Here is an 11990-nt window from a genome sequence, read left to right as displayed (position 1 = left end):
AACAAATTCAGAGGAATGTACCATAAATTGTCACTTGTTTGACCCTCTATCTCTGTGATGTTAAAATACCTCTGTTTAATAGGATGGGTTTATCATGGTTTGCTTTAGTTCAGTTTAGCATAACTTATTTTATGTCTATTTTAACCTACCTTGCATTAATTAGTTTAGTCTTTTAGCTGACATTGACCTAGATTTCAAAATGCTTAGTTAAATGTAACACATTTTTGTGTCATTTATCTTGTCACGTTTTAAAACAGCCAAATTTATTTTACATAAATTGAGTCTCACATAACTTAAATTTGTTCAAACAGGCTCAGATTAACATATTTTAGTAAAATTTATTTGATTATTTTAGCTTAAGTTAAACATGGCTATCTTAGTTCAACTTTTCAAATTAGCTTACCATAGTCTATTTCAGTTTACCTTAACATAGCTTAATTTAACAAGGTTAGCTTAGTGAATTTTAGTTTAGTCAACACAAGTTGGCTTTGGTTAGTGTAGGGCATTTTAGTGTCAAATCACATGTGTTTATAGAGCACATTTAAGTACGACTTAAATTAGCTTTTAACTTTGCCAAAGTGCTGCACACAGAAAAAACAAATAACAGTAGTTCCAACATGAAAGAAAATACAATCACAGTAGAAATAGAAAAACAAAAAGCTCAACAAACGAATCTTTCACACTGTATTAAAAGCCAGCGAGTACAAATATGTTTTAGAAAGTAACTTTAAAAACACCAAGAGTTTAACAAAAAAAATTATAGATACTTTATCTTTTGCTTTTCTTTTCGTTTCTTTTTTATCCTAAAGGGATTGCTTGAAAAACAAAATTTGCGCAATCTCCCATACTTAGTGGCGCAATACTAGTAAGTACACAAAGAAAAAAAGGCGATGACAACTCAACCCCATGTGATCCTGCACTTTACATACAGGAACTGATCCGCCGCTGAGAAGTAGGAAGTTATTTCTCCTTTGCTGTTTTTGTTGTGTTGACGCAGCAAAGAAGAAAATAAAGCACTTTCAATGCGGCTTTTAAAGGGAGACTTAACACAGCAGACATTTTATAAATGCAATCTGGATACCAGCTGGAATTAGAAGCAGCAGCCAAGTTGTGAAGGTAAGAGCCATGGTGAATAAGAGTCCGTCTAGTTAAATGAAAGTCATGTTCGAAGCAGCTGCTGGAGATCATGTCATTTAATCAGCATATGAGCCTGATTGGGACAGTGTCTGATGTCCAGACATTATTAATCGGTGGTGGGGTTTCTTCGAACATGTCTTTATAACATTATGGAATATGAAAGGACTAATACTGCCGTTTATAGGCTAGCTAACATTCCTGAAGTTCCTATCATTTTTGTGTTTAAACTATCCTCGTCAACAGAATTACTGCAGATAAAAGACATGAGTTATTATATGAAGTCTGGTACTGTACAAGTAAAATGCTTTGTTTCAATCAACTTGTCTGTTTGTTTATCTTTTATTGTCAGCAAAATTTAATAACTTACATTAACCATGCGTTTATGAAGATATAATACAGAAAGAAGAAAGACTATATCTGTCATTAGAGGGGGGATGGAGCCTATCTCCAGTGGTTATTGGGCGAGAATTGGGGTTGTCAATTCATCCTAGATTAACACAGATTTCTTTAATCTATGCATTGGTTCTTTTTGAAATGGGCAGTTGCTCAGGGTGATATTAAAACGGGGCTGTCCACAAGCATAAGAAAAAAAGTATAACTTATCTTAAAGTTGTACATGCCACCGATTTTTGTTTATTGCTTTAATGCATGTGCAGTCAATCTCGACCTGCACAGTTTCTCAATAGGAGTTGAGTATAGCCTTCGACTGGGCCATTTGACTAAAACCATTCCGTCGTGTCTCTAATACGTTTATTAATACGTATTAATACTAATACGTCTGTATGTTTAGCTCATTGCCCTGTTGGAAGGTGAACCTTTGTCCCAGTCTCAAGTCTTTTACAACGTTCAACAGGTTTTCTTCCAGGCTTGGCCTTTAGTTAGCTCCCTGTCTGTGCTAAAGAGTAGCTTCCTCGCAGCATCTTGGTATCACCGATGAATGATGTGACCGGGGTGATGTTTTCCTCTATATGCCATGATTTGCATATAGACTATAAAGTCTGATTTTGTGTCTCAGCTGATCAGAAACTTTAGAGTAAAAGGGGCTTAAAGTGAATGCAATTAAATTGGAGGAGAAAAAAATTGACCAGATAATTTAAGATGTACTCTTGGCTTAGTCGACAAGATTTCTGGGCCCCTTCTGCATCCATTTGCGTCATAAGGTCTGACATGTGCTGAAGGAATGATCTTTTATTGACGTTTAAACGTTTTGTGGGGAAATCAGGTTGAATAGGTAACCAGAGTAGGACCTGATGCAGCTTTTTTTTTTTTTTTTTTTTTTTTTTTTTTTTTCAGTTAAGTTTCTTGTTTGTCTTATTTAAAGTGAACTTTGTCTCTCAGTAAAAGCTCATGGCGCCGCCGGGGCACAGCAGCAGGATTGGATTGGATCCTGAGAAAACAAAAACAATGGAGAATGTGAAAAACCTCAAGGAGGTTTCTCAGTACGGCAGTATTAATGGAAGCTCCTCCAGCGACAGCTGCCCAACGTGCAAAGGCACCGGACGAATTCCCAGAGGTTGGTTTTACTCTTCTGTCAAACAACCTTTTTTTCTGTTGTTTTATCTGTTATCTATTTCTTGCAGTAGCTTGCTGGAATGAAATGATGATCTACACATGGCTTTCATTTCCCTTTCCACACCAAAGGAAACCATAACTGTTTTGGCGTTTTCATTTCTCCATTATGTCCAGTAAAAACAAAACTTTTTTTTCCCCTTATTGTTGTTGTACTGACAGGCCAGCAAGATCAGCTCCTGGCTGTAATACCATGCAATGATGTGCGGCTGCAACCCAGGCGCACGTATGGAATACACCATTTGAATGTTTCGCCTTTAGGTTCACATTTATTCTGGGATATTAATAAAGCCTGTTTTTGGATTTTAGGAAGCTGTACGTGTGCATCTCCATGGGTTTGAGTATTTTGCTTTGCTGCCTGATCCTCTTTTTCTTCTTCCCGCGGAGCGTCACGCTCACGCCTGTGTCCGTGCTGTCAGTCATGGTCTACTTCACCCCGGACTCTGTCGAAATGGAGGTCACAGTAAGTGATGGCGACAACAACAAAACTCCACCCACCCACGCTAACAGGAGAAAGGCTGATTTTTTTTTTTTTTTTTAGTAATGCAATTTGAAAAGTGAAACTCACATATAAGAAACTCTAGATTTATTACACACAGAGGGTCATGATTCAAGTATTTGTTTCTGATAGTAAGTTGATTTTATGTTGTCATATTTGTATTTGTTGTCATTCATCAAACAACAAATACACTGTATTACAGGGAAATGAAACCCACAAATTGTATGAGACAGTATCAAGGGCAATATTATTAGCAACATTGCTTATGGTTTTATGTTGTTAACCACAGCAAGCGGGTGTAAAAGAGACTCTCTTGGTCTTCTCTTTATGCACTTTTAGCTTTGTGACCTGAGAGAAGCAGCTGAAAATCTCCAAGCAGAGCATGGTGTGAACATGACATAACAGAGGTCGTCTTCCTCAGCACCTGCCTGTTGTTGAGAATAGGTTAGGTTTGGCAGCAGAAGGAAGTGTGAAGTGCTTAAAAATTTGTTTCTGAACAGCTGCTCTAACTCTAGATTTGATAAAACATGGTTGACCAGAAGCTGCAGGTTCCCCACAGTTAGCCTTCGCCTTTCTTTAGACAATGGTTTCCAACGCATACACTGCGCTTTATTTTCTTACTTAAATATCTATAAATAAGTCTGAATGGTTTTTTCCTACAGCTAAATTTCTAATTTAACATTTAAACATACGCCACACAGACTTCTCAAGGTGTCACAGTTTTAAGGTTTATGTCAGATTGACGGCGTGAAAGGCATTCACATGACATATAGCAGATGTTATAGGGTGGGTAAAGTCCTGACACTTTTACAGCTGTTTCAAAACTTGTCCTGGTTTCCCCCACTGACTGCATGTTTTCTGCTCTAGAATCTCTTCAATATGACCAACGAGAACTTTGTCCCGGTTCAGATCGCTGAGTTCTCCATGCAGGGTGTGGTTAATGAAATTGTGGTGGGTCATACCAAAATAACCAACATGACGGCAATACAGTCTCGATCGAGAAAATCGGTGAGTGTCACCCAGGCTAAATGTTCTAGTGATATACAAAAGCATTTATTACCTTTTGCTCATGTTAATACAACAAACCTGAGTGTATTTTATTGAAAGCACACTAAACATAACCTTGTAAAAGCACATGCGGGGGCAGTCCAATGGAAAAAAAAAAAATATATATATATATAGATAGATAGATAGATAGATAGATAGATAGATAGATCTATCTATATATAGGGGTCGGTCGATCTATCTATATATAGGGGTCGCAGATAGATCTATCTATCTATCTATCTATATATATAGATAGATTTATCTATCTATATATATATAGATAGATAGATATATAAGGGGTTAAATACAAAAACAAGATACTGGGGAAAATACCAATAAGCTTTGCTGACGATTGTGTCAAATCAAAAGACGACAAATACCTTTTACAAGGTCCTCTATTTGTCTCACAAGTTTCTTACCTGCTTGTTGGCTTTTGCAGTACATTGTTCAAATCACCCTGCCGCTTGAAGACAAGGGCTTCAAGTAAGAACAAAACTTGATTTTCACCACATTGCAAAAACATTTGAAGAAAATGCACTTTTTCTTGTCTGAATGTGTGGATTCAGCACATGTCACCGCTTTGTGTTTGCCTCTTTCAGCAATTACTGCAAGTCAACTACTATCAAGATCCACACGTTGTTCCTGAAGTTGCAGTAAGTCTCAATCTCAATGTCAAAATCAACCCAAAGAGGCAGGCTAGTCAGCTTATCTCAAAAACGCAACACTTCTCTGCAGCTGTGTGACAAACCAAAGCCACAAAAAGGGCCCATGTAGATGTAGTTCCTATCTTTGTATCCTCTAAAATGTTGTCTTCAGAAAGCACGCAAGGACAGCGTAACTCAGTGTTGCTTTTGTTTTTTTCGAAATAAGGAAAGGACAAAAAAATCTGAGCCACAAAATTATGTTTGGGATTTTTACATTTCTCTTTTGTTTTGCCTGGGGGGGTAAAAATCCACTTCTGCTTTTCTGTTTAGCGAAGCATTTTATCACAAGTCACCTGTCATGCGAGTTTCAGAAGCAAATGCGTACATCAAATTTTGATGAGCAGTGGAGAATGAGAAAATATTTTTTTTTATCTTAATAAATATAATAATCAAATGAAAACTGCATTTTGTATATACCTGGCCTGTGTTTTCACATTCTCAAACATTTTCATAGGACAAAAGTGAAAACTGAAGTACTTGTTAAGAAGGTGTACTTTTACATTTTGACTTGAATTACTGAAATGATTTGGGGTGTAACTGTACACATTCATACCAGAAGTATCAAACCAAATGATTAAATAAACAGTGTTGATTTGTATCTGAACACATGTAATGTTTTCTATCCAAACTTACCTGGCCCTGTCCAACAAATGAATCAATCCAGGCATGAGCTATGATGAACTATATTCTTTTGATTTCTCCTTTTCCTATCTACACTAAGACCCAATTGCTGCCTGTCTTGTAGATTTAAGAAATAACTTTTGTAGTACCTGTCAGACAACATAAAGTGGACCACAATTTCTCACACAAAAAAGACATCATCCCCTCATGTAAACAAATTCAAGAACAAATGAGAGACAAAGTCATTTATGTATTTGCAGTCAAGAATGGTTGCAAAGCCATTTGTAAGACTTTGGGACTCCATCCAATCCGAGGCATTATCCGCTACGGAGAAACAACAGAACAGGGGTGAACCATCCCAAAAGTGGTCAGTCTGCCAAAATTACTGCAAGAGTCCATCAAAAACTTACCCAGGATATCCAAGGTGCTGCAAGTCTCAGTTAGGGTCAGCATTCATGATTCAGCAGATAAATACAATAGTAAATAGGTTAAAACTGGCATCTATGAGGGATGTCCAAATAAAAAACCCACTGCTGATCCAACAGGTCTTGCCTCACATGTGCCAGGAAATATCTTGATGGTCCACAAGACTTTTTTAGGAAAATTGTCTGTGAAGCGACTGGAAAATAGTGAAAGTGTTTTGTAGATGTACGTCCCATTACATCTTATGCAGCATTTTAATAAAAGAACATCATACCTACAATTAAACATGGTGGTGTTGGTGTGATGGTCTCGTACTGCTTTTTTCCTTGTAGATCTATATGATTTGCTCTAATTGATAGAGCCATGAAATCTGCTGTCTGGCAGAAAACCCTGAAGAAGAATCTGCAGTTACTTGTTTGCGACCTTAAGCTCAATCTCACTTGGGTTATACATTGAGACTCTGATCTTTAGAACACCACCAGCAAGTTCATCACTGCATTACTCAAGCAAATAGGTTGGATGCTTTGCAGTGACCTAGTCCAAGTCTGGACTTCAGTCCAGTTAATACATGTGGGAAGATCTTAAAGATTCTGTTAATGATTAAAGAAGGCTCCAGTGTGGCTCCATTAAAACAAACAAACAAACAAAACAAACAAAAACAGGGATTCAATCAGGTTATCTTTGTCTCATGTAAGCATTTCTCTGATGATTTAAAACTTTTAATTATGACCAAAAAAAGGCAAAAGCAGAAAAAAAGATGGTTACGGTGGCATAATTTTTCAAGACAGTGTATGCTCCATTGTGACGAAACAGTTTGATATGATTAAAATGATTCATTGATTGTTGATGTCCATGTTTTTGTTGTTTTCTTTTTCCTTTTTCACCCAGAATAACCATGAACATTGCCTATCTGTCTCACACGGAGCAGCTTTCACAGGATGTTTTCGAGTACATTGACTGCGGGAATAATTCAACCACCCCACATCCTGTGAGATCATGAAATCCTCATTATAAACACAGAACCTGTACTTTTATCCTTGTAATGTGTGATTTATTACTGTTAAAATGATATCATTATATTATTTTAGCTGTCCAAAAGCGTTTAATCAGTTACTACCATCTTAGAAATTAAGCACATGAACGCTTTAAATATAATAATTGTACATTTTCTGGGGTTTTTTTTAATTATTGGTTTTGTTTTGCAGAGTTGACCTCTGTTAATCCTGATTTTATTTGCACTCTATTAAACTGTGACGTTTTGCCAAGACTCCTTGAAATTGTTTCCTTCCTTCTTTCTTTACGTCCTTCTTTTCTTTCTTTACTGTGATGCAATGCAAGACCATTGGGGTTTCATTTTTTTATGAAGATAAACAAAAAATATTGGGAATTGCAGCCAAAGTTTGGACACTTCTGTTACTTCTCTTTGTTTTTAAGTGCACTTGCCACAAGGTGGAGCCAAAGCTACAGATAGCTCATGATTACACTATTCTTTACTAAATAGCGCTGTTAAAAGAGGTAATCAGTTTGGCAAAATATACCTGTACTTTTTTTTAAATGCAGAGATCAAAATATGTTTGCTTTTATTCAGCTGATGAATAATGGAAATCCAGAATTGTTTCCTGTTTTAGCCATGTGACAATGGTACGCTTGTAATCACCTCAATAACTCAGAATAACTTCTAGATGGAGGTACATCTGATTGTACCAATATAATATGTGGAGTCTCAGAGTTACATTAATACTACTTTATTTCTTATGTAAATATATATATATTTTTCCTCTACAGAATCTTTGTTCCCTGTATTTATTTCCTTTGATGATTAATTTCTTTTGCACACAAAACTTATGTTTATCCTCTAAAATTATTTTTTAATGCACGTAAAGTAATTTGATTCTCATTTCATTATAAAAAATGTGCTGTAAATCCCATTCTTCTGTGTACTTTAGAAAGATACACAAATGTTTTAAATAAAGGTTTTCTTGTTCTGATGGAGGGAAATCTAAAACAGAGCAATCATTTTTATTTTGTTTCAAGTGCATACTAGAATAATTTGGAAAAATGAGAGAGACTTACAAAAGTATTTATAACCCTTGAACTATATGACAACAAGCTTTTATGTATGTTATTGGAATCTTCGGTAACAGACTAACACAAAAACGAGAATAACTGAAATATAACTAAAATGGCTCATGGTTTCTGAACATTTTAAAAATATATGCTTTTGTGTCTTTTTTTTACTCTTGTACTTTTACACTAGAGAAGCTGTCAGAAGTCTCATATAGAGTGTGAAATTTAATCTATGTATAAACCTGACTATTCTATGACTATTCACAGCGATGAGATATAAACAGAACTTTTGATTTCCTTTTGGTACATCCACAGCTCTTTGTTTTGTAAAAGTAGCATATCAGTCTACACTCACCTTCACTGCAAAAAATGTGATTGGAGCATCACAGCACATTTTTCTTCTTTCCTGTATTTAATTTTTTATTTATTTTTATCTTCATCTTATAAGCACCAAACCAACTAATGGAAATATAAACCAGACCATGTGGGCGTCTCTCCTTGCCCTGCAGTTCATAGTTTCTGCCTGCAGGGGGCGCGGAGCAGCCCTCCAGGTGTCCGTGACGTCACCCGGGCTGAAGGTAGTGATCGCTTGAGTCTCCAGGATTCCTCAGTCAGAGAGGAGCAGCAGAGGGAAAGACAACCGGACAGCTGCAGCACAAACGGGGGGGAAAAAAAGAAACATTTTTTGTTTTTCAGCTATGGCTATGTTTATCGCCTGTGGATGAACATCCCTCCCAGCATTTTATCAGGTATGGACGTTCATAATTATTTTGGTTTCAGCGCGAGCTCGCATTTTAAAGCTGGAAGTCGTGTTTGCGGTTTTAGCGTATTGAAAATACATGATAAACCGCTGAAGTTGTTTACCTATCTGGATGAGAATGTTGTATCAGGAGAGACGAAGAAGACTGCTCTCTAACCTTTACAATTAAATTGAGTCAGGGGTCAAAATCATCAGATCAGAAACATGACACTGCATTTTCTCTGCTTCTCGGCGTCTTCTCCATCACCCTCTTAAAACTAACCCTAGAATTATCAATGTAGGGTCTGGAAGCACAGCACTGCCTTGTTGTCCACTTGTAATGGCTGTAGGTTGTCCAGAGGCAGCTGTGTGATGTGTATCAGGATGTCAACAACAACCGGATTAGAGCTGCTGCTGCTGCGGCTTCTGTGAGCAAAGGGAAGCTGTGGATACATATTGCTTCCCCTGGTTTGAAATCAATCAGCCTGGAGGAAAAGCCTTTCTGCTTTAACCGCCTTAAGAGGATTAGGCAGGGCAAATAAGACTCTAACCAACCACAGACGCCCAATTAACTGTTGTTTGGCTCTGTAATGCGGGACGGAATACTCATATGGGTATTATTTCATATAGCTTAATCTCAATGGCATTATGGGTGAATCTAGTTTGAGCTGAGCACTGCCTTGAAAGTGTTCATACTACGTCCAACTTTTGCTCATGTCACGTTACCTGACCTTACTGGGATTCGTGATACAGAAACAGAGAATACTGCGTGTGAAAAGGAAAAAAAAATTCAGACATTGAAGGAAAACTATTGAGTGCTTTCATATCCATATAGAAATTTAATGTATGCTATATTTTGCTGCAATCTTGGCTTAGTCCTCTCTGCGTTGTGCTTTTACAAAGTGGAATATTTGCTCTTTCTTCTTTGCAAAATTGTTCAAAAGCCCACTTAGACTGAAGAAAGGGAATCTATGAACATACATTTTGTAAGTCCATATGTGAGAATGTGGCATTTTCACTTAAGGACATTGATTATTAATTTCGTTGTTACTGGGACTCAGTGGTTCCTCTGGGTTTCACTTAGCGGTGTCCAAATGAAAATGTACCAAATCAACACTGCACTTTTCAGATTTTGTTTATAAATAAATAATTTTATCTTTTTTTCCTTTATTTCTCAGTTATTAATTAGTTTTCTTTAATCTATTAAATAAAATAAAAAAAAAAACCTCATTAAAGTTTGTTGCACTATGACACAAATAGACATGGAAGCTTTTAAAAGTCACAATAAACCTTGAGACCTTCGTTTTCTAGTCGAATGACACAGACTGATGTGATAAAGCTACATCAGATCTTGAATTCCTAACTTTTCTGCTTTTGTTGGTCTGTGTTTGACATTGAAATACTCCTTGCATTTCAAACAAGCTGAACTTATCTTCTCATTATATGTTAACTAAGCTTTCTCTCTCTCTCTCTCTCTTTGCTTTGATAAGGTTTCTGGTCATCAACCAGTCCCGTCTGCCTATGAGGACCTGCAAGTGAGAAGGGATTGAATCAGGAATCTGCCACCTCTCCTCATTGGGTGTGAATTCTTGGTCTGAATCATGGGGAACCAGCTGACTGATATTGCCCCCAACACGTCGTTCCTGCCAAGCTTCCAGTGTCTTCATGTGGTGGTGATCGGTCTGGATTCGGCTGGGAAGACCTCCCTGCTCTACAGGCTCAAACTCAAGGAGTTTGTGAAAACCATCCCCACCAAGGGCTTCAACACAGAGAAGATCAAGGTGGCAGTGGGGGCGTCCCGGGCCACAAACTTCCAGGTGTGGGACGTGGGTGGCCAGGAGAAACTCCGGCCCCTCTGGAAGTCCTACACCCGTCGAACGGATGGGATAGTGTTTGTTGTGGACTCCACCGAAGTGGAGCGCCTGGAGGAGGCTAAGGTGGAACTCCATAAGATCACCCGCACCTCCGAGAACCAGGGGGTGCCGGTGCTGATCCTGGCCAACAAACAGGACCTGGACTCAGCCTTGTCTGTCGGCGAGGTGGAGAAGCTGCTGGCCGTGCACGAACTCGGCATCTACACGCTGTACCAAGTGCAGGGCTGCAGCGCTGTGGACGGCCAGGGGCTGCAGACGGGCCTGGAGAAACTCTACGAGATGATCCTGAAGCGAAAGAAGACGGTGAAACACAGTCGAAACAGGAAGAGATGAACTCTCTCCTCAGGGATTGCCGACATAACCCCCGAGGAGGTGCTCTCAGAGTTGGGACACTTCCAGGCCTAATGAGCCCCTTATTTTTCCGATGGGGAGCGATTTGTGCCAACAGAATAAGACCATTTACAAACTGCCTTTCAGGGGTCAGCAGAAATGGACTTAAATGGACATAACACCGAAGCAGTATTGACTTTCTTGGTGGTGCAGTCGCTGAAAGCCAAGCTTAATGATTTGACATTGGCAGCAGTTAGTCATCACTAAGTGCTTGTTTAGGCCAGATTTAAAGACAATTTCCAACAAGAACCAACACATTTATATGGCAGGATTCTGGTGAAGAAAACCATCACCGGCTTTCACGGAAAGGCTGTTTTTATCCTCTCTGAAATATTTATTCAGTGCTTCAGTGTGCGTGCTGGACAGAAGGCAGATGCTGCCTAATAATGCGACATGAAGCAGTGTTTTGTGGTTTCAGAGAATTAATAATTCACCTAAAGAAAGGACATTCCTGTCATCAGCACATGCAGATGTTAAGTTTCAGTTGCTTTGATTCAAGTGTTTATAAAAATTGTACATTTTTTGTAAATTTGGAGACTGAATAAATCTTAAAGAGCTGTATGAGAAATGCATTGTCACTATTTTGTACTACAGTACATAAATGATTTATTTAAAAACAAAAGCTCGCACAATCAAGATTGTTTTTCAAAAACTCTTCAAGTAAGTCAATTCTTCTGCTATAGAGGTTGCGTGTAAGGTTACTCTGGTTGCAGCAGAGCACAAAGAAACTAATGAAACGGATATTTCCCTCAGGGGTTAACTTGATCTGAAGGAGTCTCTACGAAACTGCAGCTAGCAAGAAATACATGCTGTTCTTTCACTATATTCACTGAATGTGCGCCCAATGACCATTTAGCCTTTAAAGCCCTGAGTTATGGCCGTTTTTACTATTCGTGGTGCAGTAAACGAGGCCGTCACAG

At 38.2% G+C, this 11990-nt stretch overlaps 2 protein-coding genes across 2 annotated transcripts; both read left to right on the top strand.

The window, feature by feature from the left end:
- Positions 1-901: 901 nt before the first annotated feature.
- tmem106a (transmembrane protein 106A) lies at positions 902-7267 on the top strand. Its single transcript, XM_044101526.1, has 8 exons — positions 902-1116; positions 2476-2650; positions 2869-2932; positions 3016-3169; positions 4073-4213; positions 4692-4735; positions 4852-4905; positions 6889-7267. Exons 2-8 carry the CDS (start codon positions 2485-2487, stop codon positions 6998-7000), a joined length of 735 nt encoding a protein of 244 aa, XP_043957461.1. The 5' UTR covers positions 902-1116; positions 2476-2484; the 3' UTR covers positions 7001-7267.
- Positions 7268-8660: 1393 nt separating this feature from the next.
- Positions 8661-11638, top strand: arl4d (ADP-ribosylation factor-like 4D). The gene is made up of 2 exons (XM_044102161.1): positions 8661-8816; positions 10297-11638. The coding sequence occupies exon 2, from the start codon at positions 10408-10410 to the stop codon at positions 11011-11013; it is 606 nt and encodes a 201-aa protein (XP_043958096.1). The 5' UTR covers positions 8661-8816; positions 10297-10407; the 3' UTR covers positions 11014-11638.
- Positions 11639-11990: the final 352 nt, after the last annotated feature.

Source organism: Gambusia affinis, linkage group LG20, assembly GCF_019740435.1.
Source record: "Gambusia affinis linkage group LG20, SWU_Gaff_1.0, whole genome shotgun sequence".
NCBI classification, from domain to species: Eukaryota; Metazoa; Chordata; class Actinopteri; order Cyprinodontiformes; family Poeciliidae; genus Gambusia; species Gambusia affinis.
This window is presented reverse-complemented; position numbering and strand designations above follow the sequence as displayed.

Excerpts from the sequence above, each read along its gene's own strand:
- arl4d (XM_044102161.1), top strand. The coding sequence starts at position 10,408 with ATGGGGAACCAGCTGACTGATATTGCCCCCAACACGTCGTTCCTGCCA.
- tmem106a (XM_044101526.1), top strand. The coding sequence starts at position 2,485 with ATGGCGCCGCCGGGGCACAGCAGCAGGATTGGATTGGATCCTGAGAAA. Across the intron at positions 3,170-4,072 it reads CTGTCGAAATGGAGGTCACA|AATCTCTTCAATATGACCAA; the intron begins GTAAGTGATGGC and ends TTTCTGCTCTAG. Across the intron at positions 4,736-4,851 it reads CTTGAAGACAAGGGCTTCAA|CAATTACTGCAAGTCAACTA; the intron begins GTAAGAACAAAA and ends TGCCTCTTTCAG.